The 21,170-nt window shown below is 33.0% G+C and overlaps 1 protein-coding gene across 1 annotated transcript; it reads left to right on the top strand.

The window, feature by feature from the left end:
• The first annotated feature begins 457 nt into the window (after nt 1-457).
• On the top strand, nt 458-19,766 carry w (eye pigment precursor family transporter white). The gene is made up of 13 exons (XM_013326912.1): nt 458-760; nt 8,109-8,340; nt 8,596-8,834; nt 13,028-13,099; nt 13,433-13,612; nt 14,062-14,219; nt 14,432-14,612; nt 14,861-15,037; nt 15,285-15,416; nt 15,647-15,875; nt 17,637-17,742; nt 18,051-18,222; nt 18,839-19,766. The coding sequence occupies exons 1-13, from the start codon at nt 677-679 to the stop codon at nt 18,938-18,940; spliced, it is 2,064 nt and encodes a 687-aa protein (XP_013182366.1). The 5' UTR covers nt 458-676; the 3' UTR covers nt 18,941-19,766.
• Nucleotides 19,767-21,170: the final 1,404 nt, after the last annotated feature.

Genomic DNA, 21,170 nt, shown 5'->3' with positions numbered 1-21,170 from the left:
AATTTAACAAGTTTAATCTTAGTAACCCCTTTCCATCTCATTCTTAAATAGGATGAGAATTAACCAAACTTCTACGACTTAGGGTCCTAGACGCGAGCGTATCACCATCTCAAAGGCTGACGATGCATCAGCGGTTCCTCTGGTATTGTCCTCGGTGTTCCCCCTGCTCTTTTGCCCCCTTTCTCTTATAAAAAAATTAAAATAACCAAGTTATGACTAAATAAATTTTTCAAAATTATTTTTTTTTTAAATGAACCGTATAAATATATATTTAAGACTCAATTGGTGTAATTGTACAACCTCATTTAAATATAATAACGAAAGCATCTTTACTAATGTCAACTCCCAATTATCACTAAATCAACAAGAGTTGCTTGAGACACAGAACAAATAGAAATTGTATCTAAAAACAAAGAGACGGTTTAAGAAATGTTCAACGACGATGGAAAGACGAATACGTTCGTCAGTTGGTGAACGTCCGCAGTGCAGTTCATACCGTGTGAGGTCACCCCGCGCTTTTCCAACGTTCACGCCAATTAAAATAAATAAATAACAACAGAATATACTAAATATAGTGTAGTTATTTAGTAAAATCTAGTGGTTAACATGATTGTGATAAATTAAGTAGGATTTATTTAATTGTTTTGTTCAAAATTAAATTAAATTTATATTCAAAATGACTGCCGGATCGGAAGAACATGAACCACTGATTTCTTCTTCTGTGGATAATCAACGGGTTACATATAATAATTCGCCCCAGGTTAGTTATATAAACTTTATAAATAAGCTTTTACTCTTGAAATAATTAATGTCTCAATTTATTAATTATTTTGTTTTATCATTCAATTTGAATTGACTTTTTGAATTGTAGGAATTTTCCGTGCATTATTATTGTAGAATATATATTAATTTTGAGGGTCCTAGTATTATTAAAATGGAATATTTGATGTACAGATATGATTTCAAACAGGTTTTCATAGATATGGATAGATAATTGTTAACTTGATTTCATACAAATTAGAATTGCAAATTATAATATTTGCTCGACTCGATCTATAATAGTCTATATTTTATTACATCCGAGCATATTATTTCAAGGATGTTAAAAAAGTTATTTTTATTTCCAATCGAATGAAGTCAATTTTTATATTATATATTAATCATGTAATAAAATAATCAATCGGGCACTTAAATATGTAAATATAGAACTTACCCCTAAGTTACATCTTTAGCCTTACTAATATTAAAATGCGAAAGTATGTTTGTCGCTCTTCCGCGCCAAAACTATTGAACAGATTTAATTGAAATTTAGTACACATGTAGTCTAGATCCTGAGAAAGGACATGGGTTAGTTTTTCCTGCGAAAAATGGTTAAAAGGGAGGATGAAACGGTGCATGGAAGTATCAACAGGCGTCATTTTTTGCTTTTAGATTTTGGAACAGATAAAACTATTTAAATCGTTTGTTTTTATAAATGGGGTTAAGATTCACGTACTTCATACGTTACACGTGTACATTTGTTATAGGCAAAATATAAAAAAGCTTTAAATTAAAATATATTTCTGTATTTGGTAAACTTGGTGTAAAGGACGTTCGTAAAAAGTATATATTTTTAACTGGTCGGTGTCAGTATTTCACAACATGTAAAAGTAACCAACTAATAAGCTTATTTGTAACCACAAGGTTGGGACCGGAACAACATCGCAACGAAATAATAATCGTTTTAAAACAAGTTTAAACCGATGGAAAATTTTACATTTATTCTATTTACGGTGGCTGCTATTATAACTACTTAAAATATGAGAATGAGATGAGTAAATATTTAGAAGTTATTTTTTACTGACCGTGGGTTTCTTACACCAAAATCTGTATAAAACATATCGTCATCCCTGTCTTTCATCTCTGATAAAACAGAGATAACAATATGTATGAAATGGGTATATTTCGTCTCAAAAACTCAGGGTGATTAGAATAATTGAGAAGAGAGCAGATAATGTAGACATAATACTAGCTGCCGAAGATCCGTTGAGCAGTCTCTCTATGTGTAGATTTTGTATGAGAAACTTACACAAAGGATTACCCTTAGTAACCAATTAACGTCTTTGAGTGCGGCAATAAATGTTATAGGCTTATAAGAAATAAATGTGGAATCTGTCGACATTATACAACTAGATAAATTGTAGAAATACGACAGCATAGGCCATCCCACGTTGCTTCGGAATGTTGAATATTTGCATGAAGATAAGAAATGTTGTGTTACGATCGTTTAGGTTAGGATTTATTTTACGTAGAAATTATTTGAACGAATAGCTCTCGTGTAGATTTGATTTTAATTTCGGTTGTGTGACATTTGACTTCAAATTTAGAAGTATTCCTAATTTATAAAAAAAACTTTTAGCTAATTAAAGTTGATTATTATGTCTTGCACAAAATACAGAAACAAGCTTTTAAAGAGATTGAAAAGAAAAAGTAAAAAATAGAGTTATGGCAATAATTTGATCAGTAAAATACGTAGAATATTTCACGGTTAAAAATGAGACGATTCAAATAGTATAACTTTAAATTAGTATTAATATAATCATTTCAAGTCAGTGGCCTGACCGTGAATAGGACCGAACTCACGGAACGAGTTTTTTTATTGAAGCTCGAAGCTCCAATTCTCACAATTAAGTTTGCTTCAATGTTTTAGTGGGTGAAAAGTGTAAAATTGAAACTATTCATCATTAAACTATTTTCATTAGAAGTTAATTTATAATTGTATTAGTAATTTAATTTGTTAATGTGTTTACAAAAATAAATTAAAAAATATTATATTAAAAATGTAATTAAAACATTAGGCCAAATGAAATACGGCTTTTAGGAACTTTATTCTTTTTATATAAATATTATATAATAAATACAAAATACAATTCGGAATTTATCGATGTTTGACGATCCAAAGTATCAATTACATTTGGCAATTCACGGAGATGGCTTACATTAAATGGACCAGTTCGTTTCATCATTGCCTATTCATCGTAATAGTGAACTTCCTGTTGCCTAATATAGGTACCGCTTGAAACCGTCTTTAGATTTTATACGTAGACTAGCTGTTACCCACGACTCGTTCTGCGCGGTATTAAAAAAACGTAATTAGTAGCCTATGCGTTCTTCCAGACTATGTTCTATATGTATGTCAAATTTCAATTCAGCCTTTTTGAAGACATATTCAAAGAAACATACATCCATCCAAACATTCGCATTTATAATATTAGTATGAAAGTAAGATTTTTTTGAGCACAAACTATCCTCGACTGTCTTAAACCATCCTACCATATTGGAATGTTTCCTGTGGCTTACGAACACATTGGGGACAACCATTGAAACATTTAGTAAAATTTATATAATGAAAAGTCATCAAGTAATATTTAATTAACTATTAAAATATATTATTAAAAGGAGTTCCTTTAGGCAAGGTCCCGAAGATACTGGCAGCGTTCCCCCGTTGGATAGCTAAACTAATTCTTTGATTTTTTTAATTTTAGTAAATTATTCGTTTTTAATATTTTATTTAAGACTATTCTTTAGATTCTTTATTAATTACGAGTATTTATGTAATTTTTTTTTATTCATAATTAAAATCAACCTACATGGAATGACAGATAAGACTGGAAATTTATTTACATTGATTTATGGCTTATATAATAATTATACAGTTGTTAGGCCATTTTGTGGTTTTTATGTAAATTTAGGAAAACAAATATTATAAAATACACCGGTTGCTGTGCATTATAATTCGGATTAATTAATTATTTATAAGATTATACCTGTCGCCCGCAACTCCGTCCGCGCGAAAAAAAAACTTAATTAGTAGCCTACGTATTTAAGAAAAAACTATCCTATCTTACGAAATTTGATAAAAATTATTTCTATCATTTCGGAGTTTATCGCGTACATACATCGTGACGCGATATTCTATACATGTACACAAGATTAACACTACCTTAGCGTTTTAATAACTGATTAATAAAGTTTCAAGATCTAGACAAATTTTAGTTTTATAAAAATTCAGACAAGATAGGGTTCCATACAAAAATCTTCAGACATTTTCGATATCTGCTGGTGAAATAAACTTCAAAATTACATTTTTATTCTTTTCCATGTTCAAAGTTTCAAATGGCGATGAAAACATTTTGAATTTAACTCTTCTTACTTACAAAGCGTCGAAATGTTAAAAAAAGTTTGCTGTTAAACTTTTTCGCGTCTTTTTTAGTCTACAAAGAAAATTATTTTTATGGAACCCTCCACACAATAATTGAACTCTCAACCAAAGTTATTGAATTAGTATGCAACTTCTTAAATAGTGGAATAATAAAATATGTAAATGGCCAATGCTAAACGTAAAAATATCGTGGGAAATATTCCCAGACTCAATATGACTGCCCCAACGAAACTGAATACTAATATTTAAAATTTATTGCGGTTTCACACTCAATTGCAATGTTAGGACTTAGAGTTAACTTAAAAACTCCCCGTCAAAGACTCAAAACGTTATAACTAAAATTTTGATAAATTTAAATCTACTATTTTGTTAAAGACTGCAGATTATATTACATAATGAATTCTAACAATTGCAAAAAAGTGTACAAACTTTATAGTATTCGAGATTAACGCCCGTACCCAATAATCGATGCCGTATTATTTTTGCGTCAATTTTAATCGATTACAGAAAAAAATCGTCATTTAAAAGGCGATTGATTTCTCATATATAAGGTAAATAAAATAATCTTCATTAGATTTGTATCTCCGATTAATCAGATTCTTGAGTGAGTCGTTAGTCAGTTGCTTTCACAACATATAAAAATTACTTTCAATATTTATAATACTGAAATAGTTTTTCTAAACTGTTAGGTTAATTAGAACCATATCGTAAGTAGTTCTACAATAGACATCAAAGTATTTGGACGGCTTCCGAAACCCGCCGCAGTGCAACAGATTATATCTGATCCACGGTCCGGCGGAGTTTCGTTGGCTGGTGATATGCGATACCTCGTGCGACACCGGTCACTAGTCACTACCGATCATTAATACCCCGGCTATTACCTAATACTGGCTGATACTAACCTAATATTGGTTCGGTGAACTCGGAAAACTCGTGCGGTTTTTGTACTGAAATTATGTCAAATCCAGAATTGTGAGAAGACGTATAGTATAAACAAATTATTGTTATAGAGAGAACAAAACTTTAGATACAATTGAAAATTTTACATCAGTGGATAAAGGTAGTAAAAGGCTTAAAATAACATCTGTATGCTTAATTGTTTAAATCGAAGCTGAATAATGATAGAATCATAGAATTTTTAATCACAAACAAATTTCCTTTTTAAATTTACAATATCAAAAGACTATGTTACACTACGCTGTGGAAAAACTTGTTTAATTTTAGTCTTATTATTCAATCATCCGTGATTGACGCGACTGTAGTCACGTGTCGTCTTATTACCATTACACGGCTTGTTAGATATAATAATCCTGTTGAATCACGTAGCTAAAAATCTTAATATTATAAATAAGAATGTATAAATGGATGGATGTTATATATCTCCAGAACGGCTTCATGTAGAAGACAGTCTAGAAGAAAACATAGACTACTAATTATGTTTTTTTTTATTCCGCGCAGACCTAGTCGCGCAACAGCTAGTAAATATAATAAATATTAAGTAATCATCTGTTGATATGACTTCTAGTCTTACAAACATTTCAAGTAAGTTAATTTTGAGAGAGATATGTTGGTTTTGTAACCAAAAATGTAATATTAAATAAGCGTATTTAAAAAGTATTCCAATAAGTGTTGCCTTTGATGACACACGTACCTTTTCCCGTGAAGCCTAAGTAAGGGATCCGGTTTCAGTTAATGTGATTTGGCCGGCATTCTTTAACCTGCGGAGGGTTAGAGTTCAACATAAATAATTATGTTACACCTGCTAACATTTTAGTAGTCTGGCTTTCATATTATTCAATAGTACACTGACCGCTATATTCCATTGGATAGGCTATAAGTAGTGTCATTTTGTGCCTATTTGATTTTCTTCATTTTAGCGCTAATTGTAGCGGTTGGTAGCTCGACGTGTTCGAAATTCAAACTAGTGATTCAACGAGTATCTATAGAAAAAATGGCAAAAGAACTTTGGTCATACAACGTATTTATATTTTACTATTTCATTTTTGTATCGATGATCATTTATAAACTTGTACATAATGTCACAGTATAGTCGTCTCTTTCATTCCCCTTGAAAAAACAAGAGATGACAGTATGTCCGTACAGATGTTTTTATACAGGAAATAAACGGTTTAATTATTAAAAAGGAGATTTTCCCTTCGAATGTTTTATCCAATAAATTATAAACAATGTGTGTTATAAATATAAATTTTTAATTATGAAATATAAAAAAATATTATTTAGACTTTACGGACAACAAAAAACCAGTAATTTTGCGCGCTCTTATCTTAGATATTTGTTGTGATGATGCATGAAAAACTTGCTATCATGTCTAGTGTAATAAAACACATGTACGAGTAAACAGAAAAACATTTATACGGAATATTCTTTGACAAACACTTAGTTATATCTGAAGTTTTCGACTCCACTTTTTTAAATGTCTACCTGTCTCTGTTGCGTCAAATAAACTGTGTCTTATCTAGTTTTTAAATGCCCATTTGTATTTTCCATTTTTAAAATACTGTAGAGAAAAGATGATAAATTATATAACCTCTTTATGATATTTTGTTGAGATATAAACTTAAAAAATTGCGAAAGAAATAATTTTTACTATTAAAATAGGTTAACAAACCTTGAGATAGGAAGCTTCGAAATATTATTATAATGATGGTTTTATGTTAATTGGTCGAGGTCGGCCATGGCCCCTGCGCGTATTCAAACGTTGATTGTAAATTAAGTTTGTTGATAAGTGTACAGAATGAGCTTGTACGTTAAAGAAAGACCCTATTTATTGTTATCGTATATGGAAATATTATATTTCAGAAGGTTAAGGTTTCATTTCAAAAGTACTTATACTATCGTATGTATTAATTTCTATACGTGGTTGACCATCACATTTTGTATTTCGTTCGTTGTATAATATTTTATTATGTAATTTTTCATCATCATCAGCTTACTATACTTCCCTACCGAGGGGCTCGAAGCCTACCCTAAGTTACATGGGCAATATATAAAATGGCAGCCGTCTACTGTCAGATTCGCGCAACTACTTGCCAAGTGGAAATAGGCACTTAACCCCCCTAAAGTTCTAAAGCATTCCTTTTTATTGATTCCAAGTTATTGATTTCCATCCCAATCGTAAATATAAAAATATATAAATTTAAATAATAAACAAAAACTTTAACATATATTTCTTAATACAAAAATATAATACATTTTACGTATGCTCATTTATTGCATAGGATCTTTAACAACATATTATAAAAAGAAAAAAACTTTTTAAATTTCCTTTCTTTTTTTTTTGTTTCATTAAAACAATGGATTATTTTTATAATCAAGAACTGTTAACATTCATTTATTTCTATTTTTAGTTTAGTCAAGAAAAAATGAATAAATCAAAAATAAAATATGCGTAAAATCTATTAATAGGCAATCTTTTTTTTTTCGAAAAATGCTAATGACTTGTTACGGTATTGATTTAATTTTGTCGTGCTAAAAATAAGATTGCATTTTTTTATTTCAATCGTTTGAGGAAGTAAGACAAACATTTAAATATATCTTGAACTTTTATCTATACTTCCTAATTTTAAATGAGCACGTAATTTGAACTAGTTTCAACTAGATTGATTTAAGAATACATTAAACCAATTTTAATAATATCTAATTATGAAATAACAATCGAACAAACGTTTCTATTAATTGATAATTTCGTCCATTGAAGATATGTTATATTTTTTAATAAATACAAATGTTAATACAAAATTTAATACCGCAATTTGCAAATTAAATACCGTCCCCAAACGATCATGCAATTTCATTCCATGTTATGTTACAAGTGTTTCGGCAATATACACGAAGTGTGACATTTTCATTATAAGATTTAATTTACGATACATATTTTGTTCATTAGGATGGTAACACACCAAGTGGTTCACCAAGAACAAGTGGCGGTGAGGTGACGTTGGCAATACCTCAGACTCGCAACTATGGCGCCATTGGCGGCACGGAGAAGGTCACATACACATGGGCAGATGTCAACGCCTTCGCTACCGAGTCCAGGTCTAGAGACAGAAGATTCTGGAACTTCTGGAAGCCGTCCTCTGATAGAATGTTCCAGCAGCGAAAACAATTATTAAGAAGTGGTAAGTGTAGTATCAAAAATTCAGTTGTTATTTTTTAAATCTGTAGAGAGTGTTTAAAAAACCAAAAAGACCTTCCTAATAACTGGCGACCGCAGTGTGGTTGATTCGAGGCGATACTTTTTGTATGTAATATAAAACTGCTTTATAAAAATAATGTCATCATGTGCGTTAATAAATGAAATCGGAATTAAGGATATGCAAATTGTACATTTTATTACTTACGTCATCAATTAAAAAAATAAATTATTCCTTAAGTGAATGGCGCGGCGTACCCTGGAGAGTTGCTGGCCATCATGGGGTCATCGGGCGCTGGCAAGACTACACTCCTCAACACCTTAACCTTTAGGACGCCCAGCGGGGTGGTATCCAGCGGCACAAGGGCCCTCAACGGCCAGCCTGCTACTCCTGAGGCATTGACCGCGCTGTCAGCGTACGTGCAACAGCAGGATCTGTTTATTGGAACACTAACAGTGCGAGAACATCTTATCTTCCAGGTAAGAATATTATCGTAGATATACTTAGTGCCACGCGACCAGCAAATGGCAAACACTTTTTATATCAAGTCGCGTGTTTTTCACACACGCGACCGTAACCGCTATAAAAATGATAGCCGTCCTCAACCAGAGTCGCGCGACTAGTTGCCAAGTGGAAGTAGGCACTTAACCCCTCTAAAGTTCTAAAGCTTTCATTACAATTATAATATACCACCATTAAATGCAGGATTAAAAAGCCATCTTAGTGGTTTCGGTCCCAATTGTCACGTGTACGTGAAGAGTATATGAAGGGAGTGAATTCAGATATGAGGGCTGATGGAGATGTATGGAAGAATAGTACAAGTTAGGGACAAGGGCAAGTTGATGATGTCACGTGTACGGCTTTGAATCTGATGGTCGATAATCCAATCCTTTCACTTGTTCATACGTACATTTTATTAAGCTTAATTGGCTGATTAAAATTCTTGTTTGTTTATGAAGTTCGGTCCTTCGTAAATGGACAAAGTTGACAAGATACACTCGATGTTAATACTAACACAAAATATTTTTGCATGAATTAATGTAAACAAATATAATCATTAGCGTTATGCTGTTTTCGATTTTTAAGAGTATATTCTGAAATAAGAAAGTGTTACATATAATATTACCGTTTATTTTATTGGTTTAAATTACAAACATTTAAATATTATCATCTTAGTTTTAAAAAAGCAATCATTTAGTAAGTCAGTCGGGTTTTTTAATTAAGATTTAAAGTTAGGTCAATATTCTAGCTTAACTTTTTTTTATTCAGGTTAAGTTTTTAACTACACGTCACTACAAAATCACTTATATGACATCGTATGCACAAGAATTTATGTTAGCATTTGAATAGTTCTAAAATCTATTCAAAAGCTTGTATAAAAAGTAGTCAAGTCCAGCCGTCAATGGCCAACCGGTCAGAAGACCTTGACTTTCAAGACATAATATAGGAATCTCGCTAGTCTATGTTCGTAGCATCGTAAAATAACTAATCATGTTTTATATTCGATTAGATAACAATCTTTCTTATATTCAATTTTGTCTTCGATATTCAGAACAAATCAATATTTAAAAGGAGAATATTGCAAAGATTAAAAAACTGTTCTGTGAGATTTTTTTTACCGCGAGTTTTTGAGACCAAAATCCTCGCTTAAAACTTGTTGCTATCTCTGTTCTTTCAAGGATAATGACAGGGATGACGATATGTTTAATGCAGAGATTTTGATCTCGTTTATTAAAACAAAAGGGCATTATACATTTTGTGTTGGCGTAAAAAAGGGCAAAATCTTCAACACGCATTATTTGCTTATCTCAAAACCGTAAAATACTACTTACTATACGGATAACGAACCACACAATATAAACTAATCGAGTGTGGGTTGTACAAGACGTGATTGGTGATTCACCTTGTTCTGGATCGCCATTAAATTTTAAAGCACTAATCGCTGGTTTCTGAACGCAAAATAACCGTTTAAAACATATTATTATATCTGTTTTCGACAAAGATAAATAGTGGGATGACGATATGTTTAAACAGATATTTTGGTCTCGGAAACCAATGATAAATATGGATATACCAAAGTAACTAATAGTTGTTTAAATAGCCAATGATTTTACTTGTTCCCCTTTTCGGTTTTTCTTATTTTTCCGGGTTTTTTTTCGCAAAAGTAGATACGATATTGTATTCAATGCTGTATACCGTTAAAAGTTCAAGCGAGGGTATTTGCTACAAGAAAGACAGGTTTGTTCAGACCGCGATCGAAATTGGGCCCGGATTCGACTTTTTATTGGATGTTTTTTACGATCCCGACTATTCCGGTTTTTGTATCACAACGGATATATCGTTATTTTTGATGAGCTATTTTCACAAGTATACGTTATAATAAGAGTTTTTTGTTTGCTGAGATTTTTGTTACCGTTTTAAAAATACAATATTAAAAATAATTTGATATCTTTGGTATGATTTCAAAGCTAAAGATTACAGTAAGTTTTCTCTGCCCAACACAACGACATAAAAATCGTTGCAACGTTTTAAAAAAAATCCTGTGTCAGTTTTTGGCAATGGCGACCTATAGTTATTAAATATTAATAGTATATAACCTATATCTCACTTCTTACTAATATTATAAATTCGAATGTTTAGATGGATGGAATGGATGGATGTTTGTTTGAAGGAATCTCCAAAACGGCTGCATGCTTGTTGAAATTTGGCGTACATAAAACCACAGCTTGGAACAACACATAGGCTAATAATTAAGTTATTTTTAATTCCGCGTAGACGGAGTGGCGGGCGACATCTTGCGTTAATTATAAATTGAATTGATTGTCCAACCAAAACTAGGCTACTCAGTTTACACGATATGAAATAACATCTCAATACCAATGGAATAGTATTTCACACAAGACGTATACATATAGTAACCACACTATTAAATTACAACAAATGTATATCATCCAATAGACAGATATATTTAGTTACCTTTGAACACAATCACAAAATATATTGCATTATAGCTGTCGCCCGCGATTCCGTCCGCGCGGATAAAACAAAACTTAATTCGTAACATCCAGACAATCTTACTAATCTTATAAATTGTTTAGATGGATGTATGTTTGTTAGAAGTTATCTCTAGAATAGTATGAACCTCGCTCGTCGCGGGGAACAGCTAGTGATCTAATACATACATATATGCCAAATTTCATCGGATACAAGCAGCCGTCCTTTAACGAACATGCAACCATCCATACATCGAAACATTTATAATATTAATAAGAAGTCAAATATTATTCGTAAGTTCACTCCAGAAATACACTAACAAAAACTTATTTTATTGTAATCCATTTCATTCTCCTTTACAAAACTGCGACGACAATGTTTCTGTATGAGTATTTCGTCAGTGTAAACTCACGTGATGGCACTTACATGAACAAATGAATGAATGTGATGTGATTGAAGAATAAATATGATGCAACTTATAAATGCAATACGTTTTAATTTTATATCAGCTCACTATACGTCCCCAACGAGGGGCTCGAAGCCTACACTAAGTTAAGGGTAATTAGGCCATAGTCAACCACGCTGACCAAGTGCGGGTTGGTTGACTTCACACATATCTTTGAATTTCTTCTCAGATATGTGCAGGTTGCATCACGATGTTTTCCTTCACCGTAAGAACGTCGGATAAATGAACATATGTAAAATCGGAAATCGAAAAACACATTACGTGGCGGGATTCGAACCCAGGACCTGCAGATTGCAAGTCAAGTGCTTGACCACTGAGCCACCGACGCTCACGCCAATTTTATATATATAATTAGGATTCTTAGCATAAAAAAAAAATCAATTTATTACAATAATATATCAGATGCTTCGTAATATTCTAAAAGATAATTTTAATATTTTTAACCTGTGCTGTAAGGTGACAAAACAAGTTTCTAGCCGCATATTAAAATTAACTGCGGAACTTGTACCTATTATCTACGTTCATGACAAATTGCATACGTAAATACATACCGAGAACGGATTAAAAGAGTACATATTTGCAACAAACACGCAGCTATTATATACCATGTATGTTTTTACATATAGCAGTAAAACATATTCGTATACCATAATCACTTACTAATTTTTTATTTTATTTTTTGTATTCCATACCTCGAAAAGAAAAAAACGGAACCCTTATAGGATCACTTTGTTGTCCGTCCGTCTTTCTGTTTCCCTATCCATTTTTTTCTTTACCATTAGTTTCTCCTACAACAAGTTACATTCAAATTGATTACATTATATAAGTAGTTACGATAAAATCAATTCAGGCCACGTATTTTGAATGCTCCAATATTTAATGTATATTTATGGATACCAATTGCAGGTCTTTTTGAGACATTCGAAAAAAATGAAAGTGGTTTATATTACAACTTTCAATTTTTTTTTATTTAAAACTTATGTAATATTTAATAAGTGAGATTTTTTCAAAAATCTTTGCAATGAAACAAACCACCAGAACAAGTACATTCCACATACCCGGAATTTGATTTGGCACGTCGGGAACATGACAATTTGAGGTATTATTAGTACTTAATGACTAGATATATACCTTGTGATCAAGTAGAATTGGTTAAATTTAAAACATGAACTTAAAGGGAATAAAGTACATCACGACACTTATTTGTAACAGGCTTTGGTGCGTATGGACCGGCACATACCGTACGCACAGAGGATGCGAAGGGTCCAAGAGGTTATTCAAGAGGTGAGTGAACTCATATTTATTAGCTATTATTAAATTTACTATACTATAAAGAGTAGGTAGGGAACAAAAAGAGGGGACTAGAATTTGGCATGGCAAGCACACGCATGAGACGAAACGCGGAGAGACTTCCACTTCACGCCTGTTTTCTATGTAGTCGTGGTGTTTAACCGATCGAGCCAGTACATTCGTGCAACAGCTAATGCTGCTATGAAATAGACCACTGTTAAACTATTAAACGAAAATAAATATAAGTAACCAATAAACTATTCACAGTCGAGACTGTTCTTTTTTTAATCCTTTTCCTCGTACTTCAAGTGAGATTTGTGTCTTCAGTTGGCGCTATCAAAGTGCCAGAATACCGTGATTGGCATTCCTGGCCGTCTGAAGGGCATATCAGGTGGGGAGATGAAGCGGCTCTCGTTCGCCAGCGAGGTGCTCACCGACCCCCCGCTCATGTTCTGCGACGAACCAACATCGGGACTGGATTCTTTTATGGCTCAAAATGTTATACAGGTTTGTACCCAAGCTTACATATATAACAATATGTAAAATTGACCTAGTAATGCTCTAAATTTACGAGAAATCTTTAATAAAGATGTACTTATAAATTTTCGAATAATCTAATAACCTTATAACTTGGTCCGTTCAAAAATAAAAATATTAATGTCAAATTCCATAGAACTCGAAATCGGAGGCACGTTTTAAAAATGTGTCGTCATAACGTTTTGGAATTTCATAATAGAGTTAATTATTATGTAATGCTTTATAAAGTATATACATATATAGTATAAATAAAATCTTATTCCTACTAATCTTACTGTACGAATGTTTAGATGGATGAATGGATGGAAATTTGGCATAGATGTAGAATCTGAATTAACACTTTTATTATTTATGCGCGTGAACAGAATCGCGGGCAACAGCTGTTTTATGAATGACCCAATATAAGTAATCTTTCGCAGGTATTAAGCGGTCTAGCAAAAAAAGGTAAGACGGTCGTATGTACGATACATCAGCCATCTTCCGAGCTGTACGCAATGTTTGACAAGTTGCTGATCATGGCCGACGGCCGAGTCGCCTTCTTGGGCTCACCTGATCAGGCTACGGAGTTCTTTAAAGAGTAAGTAAAAACCAAAAAGCTAATTAGATTAAATAAATCGAAAATACATTAGTACATGGCGAGAATTGAACCCAGACCTAAGGGATTACATGCAAGGTGCTTTATCTGATTAATCAATGCTTTACCGAGGTTCTTTAAAGAAATTGATAAAACAGCGGAAATTACAAATGGAGATTTACATCTATGCATGCTCAATCTTTGCCTTTTTATAGCTTAGGCGCCGCATGTCCCGCAAATTACAACCCCGCAGACCATTACATCCAACTACTAGCTGGAATACCAGGACGAGAGGAGACGACGAAACACACCATCGACACTGTTTGCACGTCTTTTGCCAAGTCGGAAATCGGCTGCAAAATTGCATATGAAGCCGAAAATGCCATGTTTCATGAGGTAAAAATAACATTTCTTTCCTTGTAGATATAATGATGATAATGGGTATGCGTGACTAAATAATAGGTTAAATAATAACGACATACAATACTGGAAATTTCAAGGATAGCCACAAACAATAATGTTAATGCACTTTGCCTGATCGATGGTTCCTCTCGTTAATGGTTGAAATATTTTACGTTACTGGAGGGCTCTGTTCCTTTTTAATCCCATCTATTACTTATTTAAATATGAGTATATTTGTTTAGCGTAAGATCTCCGGCGGCTGGGCAGACGCGCCTTGGTCGAGCGTGGCGGCGCTCCGAGCTCGCCGTTCGCCTTACAAGGCGAGCTGGTGCGCGCAGTTCCGCGCCGTGCTCTGGCGTTCCTGGCTCTCCGTCACCAAAGAGCCAATGCTCATCAAAGTCCGCTTCCTACAGACTATCGTGAGTATTAAACATTTTCTTATACAAGAGTACTCATTTTTTAAAGTTTATGAACTCAGACTGGCATCGACCAATACTTAGTAAACTCTGTTTTTTTTCAACTTCACATTTGGCTCTTCGATTATACCAATCTGGTAATTGACAGGTATTTATCAACACAAACACACCAGTTCTGTCCTATACCACTGGCGCGGCCGTGACTGCTTGGTTCTGACTGATAGAGGCACTTATGACATGTAATTTTCAGATGGTATCAATTCTCATTGGGGTGATATACTTCGGGCAGCATTTGGATCAGGACGGTGTCATGAACATCAACGGGGCAATCTTCATGTTCCTCACCAACATGACATTCCAGAACATCTTCGCAGTCATTAATGTAAGATACGACAACTGACATCAAATTCTAGAGTCATATGTTTTTGATCTTATCTCTTGTGCAGTTTATTGTTAAATATTTATTTTTGTTTTATACCTAAAATGCAGCGTATGTTAAACGTATTTCAATCTTGCATGTTGAATTATAACAGAAATTTTAAGTAATAAAACCGATAATTTCATAATAAACTAGTCATTGTTCCCTAATAATAAATAAAAATGACGTCACAGGTATTCTGTTCGGAGCTACCGATCTTCATCCGCGAGCACCACTCGGGCATGTACCGCGCGGACGTGTACTTCCTCTCCAAGACGCTGGCGGAGGCGCCCGTCTTCGCCACCATACCGCTCGTCTTCACCACCATCGCCTACTACATGATCGGCCTCAACCCCGCTCCTGAGAGGTTCTTCATCGCTTCAGGATTGGCCGCTTTGATCACCAATGTCGCTACATCATTCGGTATGTTATTTTTATATTCTCCCTACTAACAATCCGTCCCGCGTCCATTCTGGAGCATAGATTAAAAGAATATATGTAGTCTACATTACTCACGATGAGATATGCTTTCTGTCGTGCTGTGAAGGAATGACTTAAGCCTAATTTTCTATATGGGAACATCACTCCCGTTTAGAAAATGTGAAGTTGTATGCAACACTTGCAAAGGGAGGTTTATGTTTATGTATATGCATAATACATATTGCTGCACTCAGAATCGTTCAGTGAAATTCAAAGTCTGGCTTTTATAAGAGAAACTATGCAAGTTACGATTAAACAGATTGTTAGTTGTAAGTTTTTTTTTCATTAGCTTAATTACAGTTGATTCATTTTCAAATCTAATCACAATTTTGACGAACCTATAATTGTTTAATATATACCACAAATGGTGATTAAAAAGTGGCTAAACAACATTCCATTCAACATTTCACAGTGGACTTTTTATCTAATGTCAAATTAATGAACGGTCAAGCTGTCAATTTAAGCTGTCAAACACATTAAAATAAATTTGCTTCTTGAAAAAGTGAACTAAATAACTTTAACCATTATAAATAAATTTCTTAAGGTTATGCAATTTATAAAAAAAGTTATTTTTAAATTGATTTTAATTTAGAATAAATGATGACATATTTATACAAACTTACGTCTAAATATAGTTTAAAATAAATTACTAAACATTAACTTAAGCAAATGGGAAAAAGATTAATAAGCTAATATTATAAAATCCACCAGGCTGTTATTCATCTTAATACTTCCCACAAACATCAAGGACTCACGTATCTAAAGTTAACAAACAAGTATGTCGTTATTTTGTAACCAAAATGTTACGTAACACACCTTTCGTAGGTCGAGTTAGAGGCCCTTCTTAGAAGCGATGACAAGGGCGATTTAGTAATTATACAATCCGACATTTGAGAAGCATAATTTTCCGTTAAAATCACGAGGCAACGAATTTATGTCATAAACTTAAAGAATGTCATTGACGCAACTTGTAGTGTTTATTTCATGATTAAAACAATATTATACAGCAAAGAAGATCTTGATAAATTTTATGCTAAAATGTTTAAAAATTAAGAAAATTATACTAAACAATCTTATTCATACCAAATGTGCTTAAAAGCCAAATCTTTATGTGGTGGTATGTAACTGTTTATAACAACTATATAAAAGTAAACTGAGAATAACAAGTCTTTCCCTCAATGTGTTAATCCGCATAATCTGATTTGCATTTATGTTTTGTTTGTTTGTTCCATATGTGTTGTTTATTTATTTTAATTTATGTCGCATATGTAAATAAAACATTGCAACAGTAAAGCTTTTGTTTGACAAATCTCTACGAATTGTCCGTTGAAAAGAAATAACAAAACTTAGAAGCCATAAAATATTACATGATTTTTTGACTATGGCATAGTCACTCCTAACTTAGGGTAGGCTCCGAGGCCCTCAGTGGGGTATCATCATCATCATCATCATCAGCTCACTATACGTCCCCACCGAGGGGCTCGGAGCCTACCCTAAGTTAGGGGTGACTAGGCCATAGTCAACCACGCTGGCCCAGTGCGGGATGGTTGACTTCACACATATCTTTGAATTATATAATGAGTCAATGGGGTATAATGATAATGATTTCTGCATTTGTTTAAGTTATATTTTTCTATCGGAGATATTTTTTACATTGTCGTTAACAATATAAATGTTTTAATATAATATTAATCGTGTTTCCAGGTTACCTGATCTCGTGCGCTAGTAGCAGTGTGAGCATGGCGGCGTCGGTGGGGCCGCCCATCATTATACCGTTCATGCTCTTCGGTGGCTTCTTCCTCAATTCAGGGTAAGATCACAATATTCACGCCGTGACAGACATTTTGGGGTGTTTCTGACACAAAACTTTCGATTTTCCTACATCCATGGAATTGGGGTTGGTTACTTACATCTGATTGAAAAAACATTTTACTTATTAGTAGTAGAATTCTATTGTCGACCTACTTATATAATAAAAATGTACATCTTTGTCATTCTCCGTGGAAAACCAGAGATAACTGAAATTAATCTAATTTTTATTGGGTATACGTATTTTAGTTTAAAATACTCAAATCATTCATTGGTTCGTTTGTTCATTCATTCGTTTTGTATTTTCAGTTCGGTCCCGCCGTACCTGGGCTGGATCTCGTACCTATCTTGGTTCCGGTACGGCAACGAGGCGTTGCTCGTCAACCAGTGGTCCGGCATCGAGTCCATCGATTGCACGCGCGAGAACTTCACCTGTCCCGCATCCGGACAAGTCGTGCTGCAAACGCTCAGCTTTTCTGAGGTAATATCTTTATAACAGTAATATTAAACAACCGATAGAAGAACGGATTCTTAAAATCCTATATTTATTACTTTAGGAAGTACAAAAATGATATGATCTACAAAAAGATACGATTTGCTTTGACGATTGCATATTTTAGATTTGCACACAATAGGAGAAGCGACTCCAAAAAAAAGGCGGTCAGTCGGTCGGCTCCTACGGGTCTTCAGTGGAACCCAGGGGGTAACTTGGGCCACTTAAATCACTAGTCAGCTCCATAATAATGTAATAATTTACAAAACTTTACAAACTTATCGTCATTATCATGTATTTATGGACGGACGAATACGGACGGATACGAGTGTTCATATTTTTGAAAGCGACGGCATACGCAAGCTTCTGAAGCTTTGTACATGTATATATATATATTTACTAGCTGTTGTCTGCGACTCCGTCCGCGCGGGATTAAAAATAGATGTTAGCAGATTCTCAGACCTACTCAATATGCTCACAAAATTTCATGAGAATCGGTCAAGCCGTTTTGGAGGAGTATGGGAACGAAAATTGTGACACGAGAATTTTATATATAAGATATAGCTGATTGTACTAACATTTTGATACATGTATGTTATTACAGAAAGACTTCACGATGGATGTGGTCAACATGGTGCTGTTATTCATCGGGTTTAGACTACTCGCCTACATCGCTCTGCTATTCCGCACGCGACGCGGAAAGTAACTCCAAAATATATACCCTAACCATCTGTTTCCATTGGCGAAACATATTGCCATCCCGTATATGGGATAATATGTTTTTGTATGGGTTTTTTAGCAGTGAAAATTCACAGAAAAGTATACATATACTAATATTCTTATATTGTTCATAGCTTAGTATGTTACTGTTCTCTTTATAAGTATTTCAAGATTACATTATTGTTTTCGATTTTATACAGATATGTTTTATAAAATACTTAATTTTTTTTATTAATGTACGTTCTAATATTGTGCCTTATAATAATGATTAGCAAATATTAGCGTGCTTTTTTTTGCTATATTAAAAAGAATAATTTTAAACGTGAATAATAATATTGCACTACAAATAAAACAAACTATACAACAGAATACAAAGAATGTTATAAAATATTTGTACCGCGCCTTATCTTTGATATCATATACACAATTGATACACAGAGGGATCTCTATTACTCGAATTTTGTTAACATTAACTGAAAACTTTGAACGGTATCTCGAATTATTATTTGTAACTTGAAGAAAATAATATTTATTACATATGTAAGTCTAAGTTATGTCTTCACTTCACACTTCACTAGAAATTCACCGTCAAATATCGTGAAATTCTTGTTAAGGCGAAGACTCAATAAGACGAAGTTTTTTATCACCGTTGACATTCGAGATATCGAGATTCTACTGTATTTGCTTATTGGACGAATATTTTATAAATTTCCTTTTTGATCCATTTATGTAAAGACGTTTTATAAAAATAGAGATTTAACTTTATTGATAAAAATATTTGCATTACCAGCGGGAATATTTAACCTTTGTGTTCTTTCATTTTGTAGTTAGTTCTATAAATAATATATTATATTATTTACTATATATAAGGATTAGTTACAATTTTGTTGTTTAATTTCAAATACCCATATTTTCACGTATGGAACGATTTTTAGGAAATATCAATTACTAGAAATGTTGTGTACCTGAGAAAAGGCTGGTTTCCTTTTGGGTTGCGAAGGTCCGTTGGCAGTCGCTTCGTGTCATCACCACTGCCTTAGCCAAAACTATTTTAATATTTAGAGGTTATAATTAATCGCTTTGAAAAAAATGCCACAACTTTCGCTTGCTTTTGCATTATAAATTTTCATTTTTTAAGAAAAAATATTTGAAAAGCTCTTAAGCTATGTTAACATGTTTTTGTTTTCAAATAATTTTAATGATTTTGTCATATGTTTTGTAAAATAGAATTGTAATTTTTATTGCTTTATTTCTAAATAAGCAATAATATGTTTGTTATAAAATGGATAAAATATTTTATTTTTAATTTTACTTATCAATAAACAATGATGTCTATAAAAATATAGAAGGCAATTTTTAATTTAATGTCTTTTTATCTTAATATATTATGTCAATTGGCTTTGTAGTTTTATTTTGTATTGACACACTTGCTGGTATTGACATATATCTGTCTCTGTTTTATTGATAGAGAATGTAAGAGATGACAAATGTGTCAATTAAAATCTCAACAGGGATCTACTGTTCACTTAAAGGTGACTATAGACTATTTACTGGTAACAGAACAACGAGCCGCTCTCTACGTTCTAGTGTACCCTTTCACGAGCCAAACGTGCTTTTACCTGTATTACATTCGTAAGAACGTGATATTACATAGAAATTCTCGAGAAAATGCCCTAGTGTTTATTCACCTTAAGAAAACTTGTGCGATATATCAATTACAAACTATTCTAATCTTAAATGAAACATTTAGTACAAAATTAACATATTTTATTAAAAGGTAAATCATAAAACAATTATTCTTAGTTAACACCTATTTATTTTAGAGTGAGGATTCCGTCTGAGCATCTTCCCCTACGATATGTTTGACGTATTTATATTTTTTAGCTTGCTATGGTCGACTAGATTTATAGTTCCTATCAACCATACAGAAGTCAGACGTACAGACAGACAGCTGTGTATCTGTATAAGGCTACGCTGGGCCGTACTCCATTTTCATGGGAAATTATCTTTGCCTAGGTGATGCAAGCAAGCACATTGCAAACTTATTTTTCTCTGTGTTGACTGTGATGAAGGGAAGCGATCGCTAGTACAAAATATAAAAAAATATATACAACATTAAAAAGATAATAGAACTCAACTGTTATTAATATTAAACGCGCATGCGTGATATTACATGGATTAGGAAGATACCGTATTTTTCCATTGTTGAAACCCCT

The sequence above is a fragment of the Papilio xuthus genome, unplaced genomic scaffold, assembly GCF_000836235.2.
Source record: "Papilio xuthus unplaced genomic scaffold, Pxut_1.1 DF828780.1, whole genome shotgun sequence".
Taxonomy (NCBI): Eukaryota; Metazoa; Arthropoda; class Insecta; order Lepidoptera; family Papilionidae; genus Papilio; species Papilio xuthus.
This window is presented reverse-complemented; position numbering and strand designations above follow the sequence as displayed.

Excerpts from the sequence above, each read along its gene's own strand:
- w (XM_013326912.1), top strand. The coding sequence starts at position 677 with ATGACTGCCGGATCGGAAGAACATGAACCACTGATTTCTTCTTCTGTG. Across the intron at positions 8,835-13,027 it reads GAGAACATCTTATCTTCCAG|GCTTTGGTGCGTATGGACCG; the intron begins GTAAGAATATTA and ends TATTTGTAACAG. Across the intron at positions 13,100-13,432 it reads TCCAAGAGGTTATTCAAGAG|TTGGCGCTATCAAAGTGCCA; the intron begins GTGAGTGAACTC and ends TTGTGTCTTCAG.